Here is a 12,591-nt window from a genome sequence, read left to right as displayed (position 1 = left end):
CTCCAGCATGGACACTTCTTTTAACTGACATATCAGAGATGAATTCAAGGTCCTTCCCTGCCTGCCCGGCAGCTCATCAACGTCCTTTCTAAACTGTGGTGGCCAGAAGTGAACAGAATATTCCAGACTGACCAGAGCAGAGGACCACTGGACCCTGTCCTTAACCCAGAGATAGTGGCTTTTCACAACGCGGCCTGACACCGGCTTTGGCTTTCCTGGCTGTCCACTCTTGCAGCCCCTCCCACCCGAGGCCCCCTACACCTGCTCCCCCGAGGCACCTCCCCCAGCCCCACCCCCATCTCCTCCTGGGCAGCCGGGAGAAGCCCGCCCCAGGCCCTCAGAGGGACCACGTGGCCGGGCACGTGGCTGGCTGGAAGGCCCGACCGGGGCGGAAGCACCTGGGGCGCATGCGCAGGTGGTTGTTCCGCGGACGCCTGGCGGACGGCTTTCTGAAGGGACGAGGCGGGATCGTTGTTGTCGCCATTGTCGTCCTTTCGGTCGTAGGTTGTGGGTGACCAGGGCGGCGCTTTCCTCACTTCGGTCCTGGGCCACGGTGGACCGGAAGAGGGACAGCCCCTCGCAGGCTGGCAGGGAGGAGGCTAGGGTGAGAGCGGGGTGTGTGCGACCCTGGGCCCAGGACCCTGCAGCTCCCGCTCCCTAGCAGGAGCCCTGGGCCTCTTTCCCTCCCCTTCCCGGCTCCGCTTTGCGTGATGTCTTTCCCGCTCCCTCTCCTCTTCTTCCGTGTTCTCTCCCCCATTTTATCTTGCTCCGCTTCTCCTTGTCCGCTCCTCTATCCCCGCCTCCTTCTCGGCCTCCTCTTTCCTTCCCACCTGCTCTCCCCTTCTCATGGCCCTTCCTTCCTTCTTCTGCCTCTCTCTTCCTCCTCTCCCTCCCCCCTTCTTCTCCACCTTGTCTTTCCTTCTCACCTATTTTCCCATTCTTCTGCCACCTCCCCTTCATTTACTACTCCTCTTCTGCCTCTTCCTTCTCTCCTCTCTTCCTCTTCTTCTCCATTCTTCCTCATCTCCCTGTTCTCCCCTTTCTCCTTCCCTCTGTTCTCCCCATTCTCACTATAATTTCCCACTTCTCCCACCTTTCCCCTTTCTTCCATGTTTTCTTCCCTTCCACTTCTCCCTTTTTCCCCACACCTTTCTCACCCCCCTTCTGCTTCCATCACATACTCTGCCTCCTCTTCCATATTCTCTCCTTACTTTCCATCTTCATCTGACTACCTGGCCTTTACATCTTCTTGGATCAGCTCATTGCTTCAGGATGTCTTTTCTTCTACTTCCATTTTTTTTTCAAGATAGTTGCTTTAAAGCCTGAACTTCCAATTCCTTTCCCTTCTTGCTGCCCAAACCCAGCCTTTTGCTCACCAAACTTCGGTTTATTTCTTTGAGGTGTATCTTCTGTTTTAGAACCTCTGGTTCACCCCACCAAACTTCCACATGGTGGCATCAGTTGTTTTTGCCCATTTTCCATGGAACTCTCAGAAATTATGCCACTTATTTTGGGCCTTTCCCCATAGAGTGCCAATCCATAATGCCTGCCCTAAAAATGACTTTCTGACTTTTTGCTCTTCTCTTACTCTAGTTTCTCTGTCCACTTCCTTGAAAGCATGCTATCAGTGACCTCTCCTTGCTTTCCTAGACTAAAGGTTTATGTTTGGAGTATTCTCCCACTTTTATCTGATATTCCTAAAGCCATAGTTCTCCATCACTGAAAACCTTCATTTTCCTCTTTTCTGGATCTAAGACCAAGCAAGCACCAAATTAAAGGGCTCTGGCAGGTGGATTTTTTTTTTTTAACTAGCATCTACATCTGAAATAAAATTCATTTAATCGTAGTAGTGAATAATCTGGTAATGGCAACCTATAAATCTTAGGAGAATTCTTAGTGACTTGTTCTTGAAACTTATCCTTTCTAGAGAAACTCTAATTACGTGGTAATGGGGATCAAGTATAAATGAAATTCGAAGATTATCAGGACCAAAAGCTCAGGAGGATTGGAGCATTGGGCCATTGGTAATTTAGGAAGATATTTAAACTTAATTCCTTTCCTGTTATCTCAGTAGTTTTTCTGTTGATGGATTCTTAATGTCTTGTAAAATTAGCTACTCCACATAGACAACATATGCTGCATTGTGTTTTTACAAGGAATGGCCCTTGAAACAGTTTGAACTAGCCATGAGTTTAATTTCATGTATACATAATCTTACATAATATAATCAATTTTTTACAGTTGTGAATAATTACGAGTAAAGAAGAGACAAGTTGTAAAAATCATGGAAGACTATAAAAACCCTGATTTGAAAGAGACTTCAGTAAATCACAAGGATATTCGAATAAGGTATTAGTTTTTTTAAACACTGAGGCATTCTAGGTTTTGTGGTGTTTTGATTTTTATTACATTTCAGTAAATGTATTAAGATGTCTGCTTTGTGTAAGATGCTGAACTGAGCATTTGGGATAAAAAAATGAAAGAAATGACAACTTTTGCCTTTAGGGAATGATTATGTGTTGTGGATGGTAGAGTAAGTGCTGGACTTGGAGTCAGGAATACAAGTTTAAATCCTGGCTCTGAAGTATACTAGCTCTTTAACCATAAGCATGTCTTTCAGTTTCTGAGCCTTAGTTTCCTTATCCGTAAAATAGGACTAATGATACCTGTAGTACTTACCTCACAGGGTTGCTGTGGACCTAAATGGGAAAATGAATGAATTAACATTTTGCACACTTTAAAGCATAGTGATATCCTTGTAATCATTGGTAGGGACAAGTGCACAGGAGAGGTGAATTTAGAAGCATTAGAGACCAGGGGAGAAGGGAGTTCTTCCTATGAGCATTAAAGGAATCTTCATGGAAGAAGGGCACCTAGACCTTCAGGGAAACAGAGGATTTCAACAGGCCTAGATGTGGAAGACAAGGAGAGTTTGTAGCAGGAATCACAGTCTGAAATAAGTTTTTGGTAAGTACCTACTATGTGCCAGGCACATGCTAAGTGCTGGGAAAGGCAAAGAAAGGCAAAAGACAGTTGCTGCTCTCAAACTTACAGTCTAATGGGAGAGACAATGTACAAAAAAGATATATATGTATGCATACATATGTATACATATATATATGATAAATTGTAGATAATCAGTAGAAGGAAAACACTGGCATTTAAGGGGGTTTGGAAAGGCTTCTTGTTGACAGTGTGATTTTAGTTGAGATTTGAAGAAAGCCAGGAGGCAGAGATGAGCAGGGAGAAAATTTCAAGCATGGGAACAGCCAGTGAAAATATCCAGAGTTGGGAGATGGAGTGTTTTGCTTAAGAAACAGAAAGGAGGCCAGTGTCACTGGTTTGCAGAGTATGTGGCTTCAGTATAGGGATGTGGGGCTGACCAGTTATAAAGGGCTTAGAATGATAACAGGATTTTATATTTGTTCCTAGAGGTAATAGGTAGCCGTTGGAGTCTGTTGTGGGAGGGGTAGATGACATACTTTAGGGAAATCACTTTGACAGCTAAATGGGAGATGGACTGTAGTGGAAAGAGACTTTTAGTCAACTAATCCGAAGGCTTTTGCAGTAGTCCTGGTGATAAGGGCCTGTACTGGGGTGGTAGCAGTGTCAGAGGAAAGCAGGGGGTGTGTAAGTGAGGGAAGGTAAAATCTGCAGGACCTAATAACAGATTTAAGATGTGGAATGAGAAAGGGTGAGAAGTCAGGGATGACACCTAAGTTTCAAGCCTGGGTAACTAGGAGAATGGTGATACCTTCAACAGTAATGAGGAAGTTAGGAAGAGGGGATGGTTTAGGGGGAGAGATTAAGTTCAGTTTTAGACATGGTGAGTTTAAGATGTTTGTAACAGGACATCCAGTTTGAGATGATTGTAGACATTGATGTAATTGATTTCATCGCTGTGACAACAGTAGATTTAAATGCTATGAACTTTATAAGCCTTCTGTTATTTGTATTAATACGGAGTAATTTCTATAATCTGCTATATTAATCATAGTTATTAGGTGAGAACAAAATAGAGAGATATTTGTCCCTTTCTGTATAAGTTTGTATGCTGCTTTCAGACAAAGGAACCATTTTAATGTTGCATCTGCAGTTTCTTCTTTTCAAATCACATTTAATTTTTCTTTAAAGAAAAAGAGGGAATCCTCAGGAGATGGAGCTAGAGAACCCAAAGAGACCGAAAATGAAGGAACCCAACACAGAAGAGAATCAGGGAATATGGGGGGAGGACCAGGTATGAATGTTTTCATTTCATAGTAACATTTTATTTTAACTTGCAGACTCAGTTTCTAAGTACTGCATTGTACATAATGTAATGATGGTTTTTTGCTCATCAGTCTCCTAGTAGCTGTCCACTTGTATTTTGGTAGGTATTTTCATATATACTTCATAGCAATTAAGTGTAATTTGAAATTTGGAAATTAGTTTTTCTTCTTATAGTGGTAGTCATTCTTTGTGGGTCTTTATAAAGTGAGTTAGAATTTCAAGACTGCATTTAGATAATTTGAATGCTTAAACGAGGAGGAGCTTGTTTTTAGTTAGATTTTACTTTGAGTCTTTTGAAGTTATCTTCTATTACACTATTGCCTGATTTATTTATTTATTTGTTTGTTTGTGTCTTAGTACCAAATTGCTTTCTTATAGATACGGTTTCTAACAAGAAAGACCAGTGAACTTGGAATCAGGAGATTAGGGTTCAAATCACAACTTTGAAGTCCTCCTACTTGTTGTAACCCTGGGTGAGACACAGCCACTCTGAGCCTCTGTAAAAATGGAAATGATACCACTTGTACTTAACAGGGATTTTGTGAGGAAAGCTTTTGTAAATCTTAAAGTGCTATATAGAATGTGAGCTATTTTCATTGAGACTAAAGACATAGGTTAGCAAGGTGAACACTGGACTGGGAATCAAGAGACCTTACTATAGTCCTATTTCTGCCATTATTTCTGTGTAAAGTAAGTCACTTCCCTTCTCTAAACTTGTTTCTTCATCTGTAAAATGAAGAGATTGGACAAGATAAAAGTTTCTGTCCATTACTAACATTTTGTAATTCTAAAGTACTTGGACTCTATTTAAATTCTAAGCGTAGGATTCTTTCTTCTCTGTGGTTTTCTTTTTAGTCTTAGAACATTAGCAGAATTGTTTATTGTGGATAACATTGTAAAAAATTGTACTAAATAAATTTATTTTTCTTTCTGTCATCTTGTAAATTATAGCAATACTTGTTGAAAGAAGGAAACAAATTTTCTAGGTCCAGAGAGAAGCCAGTACAAAAAAATGTTATTACCAGGTAATTTTTCTTTTTTATTTTGTTATAAAAAGCATTTCTTTTTGTAAGCCAAATAAATACAGAGCTCAGAATATTGAATATTTTATGTAACTAGATATTTTCTCTGTCATATTGTGTCTAAAGACTTAACTGCTTTTTTACATTCTCACCATGGATCCTAGGTCTTTCTCTTCTAACTTTGCTATCATTTTTAAATAAGATATTTAAATTCATTTTTCTCTCATTCCTGATCATGAGGTCATATATTAATTTTTAAGCAGAATGTCTAGTTATTGAAACTGAATGAGTGAAATAAATGTATTAGCTCTTCAGGGTTGCCTGACGATATGAGAAAGGTAGGACTAAAATCCAAATCCCTTCTAGTTAAAAGCATTTCCCAGTAGACTAGTGATCACCAAACTTTTTTTAATCATATATCTGCATCATTTAAATTTTTTTGAGCCTGCACCCTCAATATGCATGTAATTATATACAGGTACTACTATGCTAATAATTACCTACGTTATAAAACTTACATAAAAGGTAGAAATTTTAAAATGACACAAGAAATATGAAATATATGATCTTAGGTCAAGAGGGAGCTGCTAGAGTTTATTGAGAGGGAGAGTAGTATGAATAGGAAACTTTTGGAAAATCAGAAAGACCAGTTAGCATGCTGTTGCAGTGGTCTGATCCAGAGGTGGCAAATGTTTGCATTAGCTGTGTGAAAAGAGGAGGGAGACAGATGTGAGATATGTAGAGATAGAACCAGTAAGTTTTGGCAATGAGTTATGTGGATGTAGGGTAAGGAAAAGTGAATAGTTAAAGATAACATTGTACTCTCCTAGTCTGTGAAATTGAGATCCCTAAAGTGGGCTTTATCATATAATTTGTTCCCTAACTTTGCTGTGTGGTCATCCTTCCCAGTGACAAGAGTTTCCCTTCTTGGTCTGTCTGCTTAGGTGCCAGCATCTTTTCAGGATTACTCTATACTTCCTATTCTGTTTTGTTTTGCTCAGAAATTCTCTGAACCATAAAGAAGTATTGGAAGCAAAGAGTGCAGGCCAAGATATTGCAAATGAGGGACTTTGGCAGAAGCCTTCTCTTGTGGTTGGCAAGGTACCTGTCAGGAAGGTGAGTCTCCAGTTACTTGGACAAACCACATGGCTCTTATTGTCATTTTTCTGAGATTTTAAAGCCATCCTCAACCAGAAAATTTTAATTGCCATATATGAATACTTTAAAATTATTTTCTTTAGAGAGGATAAGAGTGGTCTGGGAATGGGTTATCAGGCATCTCTTTGCCCCCAGAGAGAGTAAAGTATTGAGCATAGTGCTCTTTAAGCTTACTCTGTGTAAGCAAGGTGGGATGGATAATCCTTCAGAAACCCTGTTAATTAACAGATTATCACAGGGCTAGAGAGCAGGGAGGTTGTCTTGGTAAATCTTCAGATACAGATCTTGCCCATTATATCTGAATTTCTATTCGATTTGCCTTAAGCCTTTAAGGTTTGTGCATCTAGGATAGAATCCTATAATACATTTGTCCTCAATTCTTTTGCTTGGATAAAACAGTGTTGCAGTAGATTCAGTCCCGTGATACCATAGTATAGAACACTTCTCTTTTTTAGCAATCTTTCTACCTCAGGTCCGAATGTGTCCAAGTGAGCCAAGGTTAAAGACTACAAGCAGCTTTTATACACTAGCTAAAATTGTGATTTACATAGTCACTGCATAACAACTTGGCACTTCTGCTTTCTAATGGCAGGATTACACAATTGCTTTTGGTTCTTTTTAGTTTTAACTCATCCTTCTAACCTTGCATATGTTTGTTTCTCTCTGTTTCTGCCTAATTTTGTGTAAAAAAAAATCTATTCGTATTTTACTCAAAAAAAGTTCCTTGTTCATGGTTATTTTGACTATTATTTCATTTGACTGTAAGATATATTGTAACAAAGTCTGTAATTCACCTCTTTTCTGTAGAAAAAGGTTAACTGCATGAAGGTTGTTGTAGATAAGTTATATATCTGGTCAAGGACCAGAATTTACTGTAGAAGGGAGAGATTCTCTATGTCCTATCAAATCCTATGAAAATGAAGCTGGCATATTATTCAGGACCTTTTCTTTCTTCTGTTTCTTTTTAATGCTGGGCAAATATCTGCCAGGTGTGTATGATATTCTTGAAATGCTTTCAAGGCCCACTCTGCTAGGATTGTTGGAATTGCTAAAATGTTTTACATATAGGGATAAAAAATGAGTATGATTTCAGTTATGACATGCAGGCCTTTCATTGGTCCATTGAATAAGATACCAAAAAGAGAGAAGAATCTAAAAGAATGGGAAAGGTTGTGGATTTTACTGTTCCTTAATAAATTGACCAAGATTCCAATCCATGTGCCTACTTTCAATATGAAATTTTTAAGAATGGATAGATCAACTACATAGACTTTGGTGTAGACAAGAATGGGAAGTCTTTTGTAGACAGTTTTCTATAATAAATTACATCTTTAGAGTCACACTATTGACTGAGGTATAGAGATTATAAGGTCCTGCTCTCTTGTTAATGAAAATCACTTGATAGAGAAAAATGAAAAACCTTAAAGATTGTCTTTGGATAAGGTGTCTCCCATGCATCTGTTAAAATGATACAATATTCTGTGACAGTTGTGATTGCAGAACTTTGTATCAACATCTGTTGAGGCATAAAACCTTACCAGGGGTATTCATCGTTGCCATGGAAGATGACCTGCACAAAATCAAAATAAGTAGACAAGGGATTCCCTATTAATGTTTCTCTAGATAGTCTTGGTTGCATATGACGTTGTGCTGATTGTATTGAACTGTAGGGCCTATTCATTGAGAATCATAGTCATAGAAAAGAGATTGGTTTAGTAATACATGCTGAAAAAATGGAGTGATGGAAAACAAGGTGTCCAATTTTGCCAAAATTATGACATGAAGTTGTATGGGCAACCCTTTGAGCACATGTATCAGTTTAGATATTGCCTACCTGTACAGGTAGACAATGAGTTGGATGCAAATTTGAATAAAAGAAGGCAATTGGTTTGGACCATTCTTGGGAAAATCCACTTTCAGCAATTCTAGGTTGCTTGCTGATACAGAAGCCCAATTTTTATTAAAAAAAAATAACCATGTATGCTTGCTGAGGCTAAGTGTCATTGATTCATGGAATATCAGGATCTCACAAGAAACGAAATTGCCAAGAGGCAATGAAAATTTGCACAGTGAGTGTAAGGAAACTGTAGCATGAGAAAAGCTGCATTAAAATCATTATCAACATAAAAGACTGAAAAAGAAGACTGTGTGCTGGTTATATATGAAGTAAGAGGTAACAGGGACAGTGAGTGTATTTTTCAGTTGCCAATCTGCTTGATTCACTTTAGGTGTAATTTAAAATGTACAACATGGTAGTAAGACTAAATCTACAAAAACACTAAGCAGTCACAAGAGTTTTAGTGTTTGGATGAAAAACTGGAAAAAAAAACTCCTTTTAAGGTTCATAGAAAGGATTGGATGATTATTTGTCAGGAAAGAAGGATAAGAGATGTAGGACTCATGATAATCACTTTTAACTAAAGTTCAGTGAGACTTTGAAACTTCTTAGTTTAGTTAATCTCTTTCTATGAAAACAGTTTTAGTCCTGGACATTTAGGCATTAGAATCTCAAGAGACATTATAATCACACAGACCAAGTATAGCATTGGTTTCAGTAACTTTGAACTCACTGGGAAACTGAATTTGCAACTCAAAGTATAAAAGTTAAGTAATAACTTAAAATTGCTTTGCTTAGCACTCATGAACACTAAAGATCTGTAGAATGATGTAGAAATAAGGAAGCTGAGTAAGCAACTCATGTTTCAGATTGAATAGTAAATGCAGTATATTGTCTTTCCTTTTTTAAGTGTCAGTTTAGACATGCACATTTATATGCTAGTAATCTGGGATTAGGACCATGGAGAAAATTAATAATTTGGGGCAGCTAGGCAGTGTATAGAGCACTGGCCCTGAAGTCAGGAGGACCTGAGTACAAATGCAGCGTCAGACCAAACCCTTGACACTTACTAGCTGTGTGACCTTGGGCAAGTCACTTAACCCCAATTGCCTAAAACAAACAAACAAAAAAAGAAAATAATTCAGTTGACTGGTTTTATCCTTAAAAGTTTATGCTAAACCAAAGCAAAAGTTGCAGTGTCATTAGCCTACATATGTAGACTTAACCTATGTATGTAGAGTATTTGAATTTCCACTTCTGTATAAGACCATTGCTTCTAGAAATGCCCATGCTAGTAGAACTACTCTTTCCCTCAGTCTCCAGACCTTATAGGAGAACCTTGGGCAAAAGTTATAGCCATACACATGACTTATTTGACTTTGGTTGGACTTTCCAGCATAGTTTTTTCTAGGTGAGTTCAGCTCGACAAACACTGAACACCTATCATAAGGATGGCACTGTTACAGACAGAATAGTTTAATATATAGAGTTAATAGCATTTAGCTGTGAAACTATCACAGTGAGACTGTAATTGTTTAGAATGAATAGATTTTCATTCCCACTTGTTGGTGTTCTTGCCAGCTTTGCAGTGATCTACTCAATAGCTTTTTTATATCTTAGTCACTGTTGGATGGTTGGGAGTGAGTACAGTAACAGCTGTGTTATTGCTATATTTTAGAGGCAGGATTTTGGAGAGAATGCAACAGCTTTTTTATGAGGCCCTGTAGTAACTTGAAGCCAATGTAACAAAATAGAATTAGCCTGTCATATCACTTCCAGTAGTGTGTAAGGCTATATAATTAAAAGATTTTATTAACTAGGTAAGAGTATGTAATGATTAAAACTGTTAGATATTCTACTAATGACCTTAGTACATACTCATTTTCTTTCAGGATAATGAATCTGTAGTAGTCAAAACTACAATGATGGAACAAGCATTCCCTTTGAGGTGAGATATTTGAGCATCTTTCAGGCATTAAATAATGGATTATAAACATCTGATGTATGGTTGTATTTTTTGTTTTAACCTATTTTGGGCCCCAGCCTAGTTTTGTTAAAATGTAGATACATCCCTTTAAACTGGTTCCAGGCTTCCATAGGAAAAGAGTGTTTGAGAACATAAGGCTATGAGAACAGCAAGAGAATACAATAAGGAATCTAATGTTTTTTTCCTCTGTTTCATTAGTCACCAAGTATTTACCACTGTGCATATGTGAACAAGATGTATAACATATTCTCTATCGGGGTAGGATTGAACATAAACAGTATGTGTTTCAGTATAGGGTAATTTTATCACCTTTCTTCTCTCCTTTCGCTCCAGCCACACCCTCTTCTCCTGTCTTTGGGAGCAATAACATACCCCCTTCATCAAAGTGATTGAAGTGATATGATATATGCCTCTTTAGCTCCCCTCTTTTATTTTTCAGTGCTTGTTTCATTTTTTTTCTTTCTTCTCTTTCCTCTGGTCATAGAAGAAAAGAGCCCAACTCCCCAATACAGCTGATCCCCCTACTAGCACCGTTAATCCCATTCCTTCCCACCTGTTTCAGGTTCTTGCTTCAGTAGCTCTCTCTATGATGCATCCTCAATCCGTTCCTCTCTACTTTCTTTCCATTTGTCTAAAAACAAGCTTAGGATACCTAAATCCTAAAACAACAAAAATAACACAACTTTCCCTTGACCCTTTTCTGTCCAACTATGGCCCTCTGTCTCCTTTCTTTCACTGTTAAGCTTTTAAAATTACTTTTATTATTATGAACTTGAGAAACACGACAAACATGAACATTTACATATACAAAGAACAGGAAAAGAGGATTGTATATGAAATCTCGAATGGAGAGGATTGAGTGTATATTACACAGTAGTGTCCTGAACTTCCTTCTCTCTTCTGTAAATTTTTTAAATGTTTCTTTTTTTTTCTTTTGGCATCACCAATTCTTTGCCTCTATTCTCTCCTCCTTCCCCGAAGTTAGCTGTCTTAACAAATCTAACAGACAAAACAAATCTACCGCGTATTGACTGTTTTGAAAATATATATTTCATTCTGTGCCTCTTGTCCATTTACATCTCTGCCAGAGGTAGGTGTGGAGGGAAGCAGAATTCAACATTGGTCTAGTGTAGTTGATCAGAATACTTAATCTTTTCAAAATTGTTTTCCTTGACAGTATTATAATCATTTTATAAGTTATTCTCTGGGTCATGTTCATTTCACTCTGCATCAGTTCATACAGATCTCCTCAGGATTCTCTGAAATTATCTGGCATAATTTCTTAGGGCTTAATAATATTCCATTATAGTTATTTACTATGGTTTGTTCAGGCAACCCCAATTAATGGGCTCTGCCTTTCCAGCTCTTTGCTATAATAGTTTATAGTTCTTTGCTACATCAAGAAGTACTGCTATAAATATTTTTTTTACATCTAGATTGCTGTCATTTGTCTTTGATGTCTTTGGGGAATAAGCCTAGTAGTATATTGCTAGATAAAAGGATATGTACAATTTAGTAACTTTTTGGGTTTAGTTTCAAATTGCTTTCTACAGTGGCTGGACTAATTTATAACTCCACGAAAAGTGATCATTGTGTCTGTCTTCCTTCCACATCCCCTCCAGCAATTGCCATTTTCCTTTTTTTGTCATCTTTGCCAATCTGATGTGTCTGAGGTAGAACCTCAGAGTGGTTTCAATTTGCCTATTATTTATAGTAATTTAGAACATTTTTTCATATAGTTGTTGATATCTTGAATTTCGACCTTTGAGAATTATCCAGATACTCTGACCATTTATCCATTGGGGAATGGCTTTTGTTTTTAACATATTTAGATCAGCTCCCTATAGGTCTTAGATGCCAGACTTATAGAAACTTGCTGCTTCAGAAAGCTTGCTGCAAAGGTTTTTTTCCCCAGTTGCTTTTTCGTCTTTTAGCACCTTTTCCCCAGTGCTACCAGTAGTTTATAACTGAATCAATATGCTTTAATTCTATAGCTCTCTTCTTTTTTACCTCAGAGATGGATCTTTGGTTCTTTTTATTATCTTTTTAATCCCCAATTCAGGATCCACTCTCCAAGGTTAAAGTTCATTTTCTTGAGCATAAATCCCCATTATGCCCCTTTTTTCTTGTTGAGTTTGATGTATTTCTGTGATAAACTCAGAACATGTGAGTGTGCATGTTCATACCTCCTTTTTCTAGTTCAGCTAATTGCCTGTACTCCCCTACTCATTTTGTCCATGTTTATATACGCTTCTCATAAGCTCCAATAAATTCCACCTCCTAATTCCTTCTTTTTACACTTTACTCTACGCAGCCTT

At 38.0% G+C, this 12,591-nt stretch overlaps 1 protein-coding gene across 2 annotated transcripts in view; it reads left to right on the top strand.

The window, feature by feature from the left end:
- The first annotated feature begins 416 nt into the window (after window positions 1-416).
- TOP1MT (DNA topoisomerase I mitochondrial) overlaps window positions 417-12,591 on the top strand; it is an 81,494-nt gene continuing 69,319 nt past the window's right edge. Inside the window, exons 1-6 of one of the 2 annotated variants that reach the window (XM_020994859.2) lie at window positions 417-604; window positions 2,242-2,349; window positions 4,135-4,237; window positions 5,221-5,294; window positions 6,293-6,407; window positions 10,179-10,234. In XM_020994859.2, the coding sequence (XP_020850518.2) occupies window positions 2,285-2,349; window positions 4,135-4,237; window positions 5,221-5,294; window positions 6,293-6,407; window positions 10,179-10,234 (413 nt within the window). In that variant the 5' untranslated portion in view covers window positions 417-604; window positions 2,242-2,284. The remainder of the gene's footprint in view (window positions 605-2,241; window positions 2,350-4,134; window positions 4,238-5,220; window positions 5,295-6,292; window positions 6,408-10,178; window positions 10,235-12,591) is intronic. The other variant, XM_078153803.1, reaches the window with a different exon arrangement.

This window comes from Phascolarctos cinereus, unplaced genomic scaffold, assembly GCF_003287225.1.
Source record: "Phascolarctos cinereus isolate Bilbo 61053 unplaced genomic scaffold, phaCin_HiC Scaffold_4;HRSCAF=312, whole genome shotgun sequence".
Classification (NCBI taxonomy): domain Eukaryota; kingdom Metazoa; phylum Chordata; class Mammalia; order Diprotodontia; family Phascolarctidae; genus Phascolarctos; species Phascolarctos cinereus.
The sequence above is the reverse complement of the archived record's forward strand: the minus strand, read 5'-3'. Positions and strand labels throughout refer to the sequence as shown.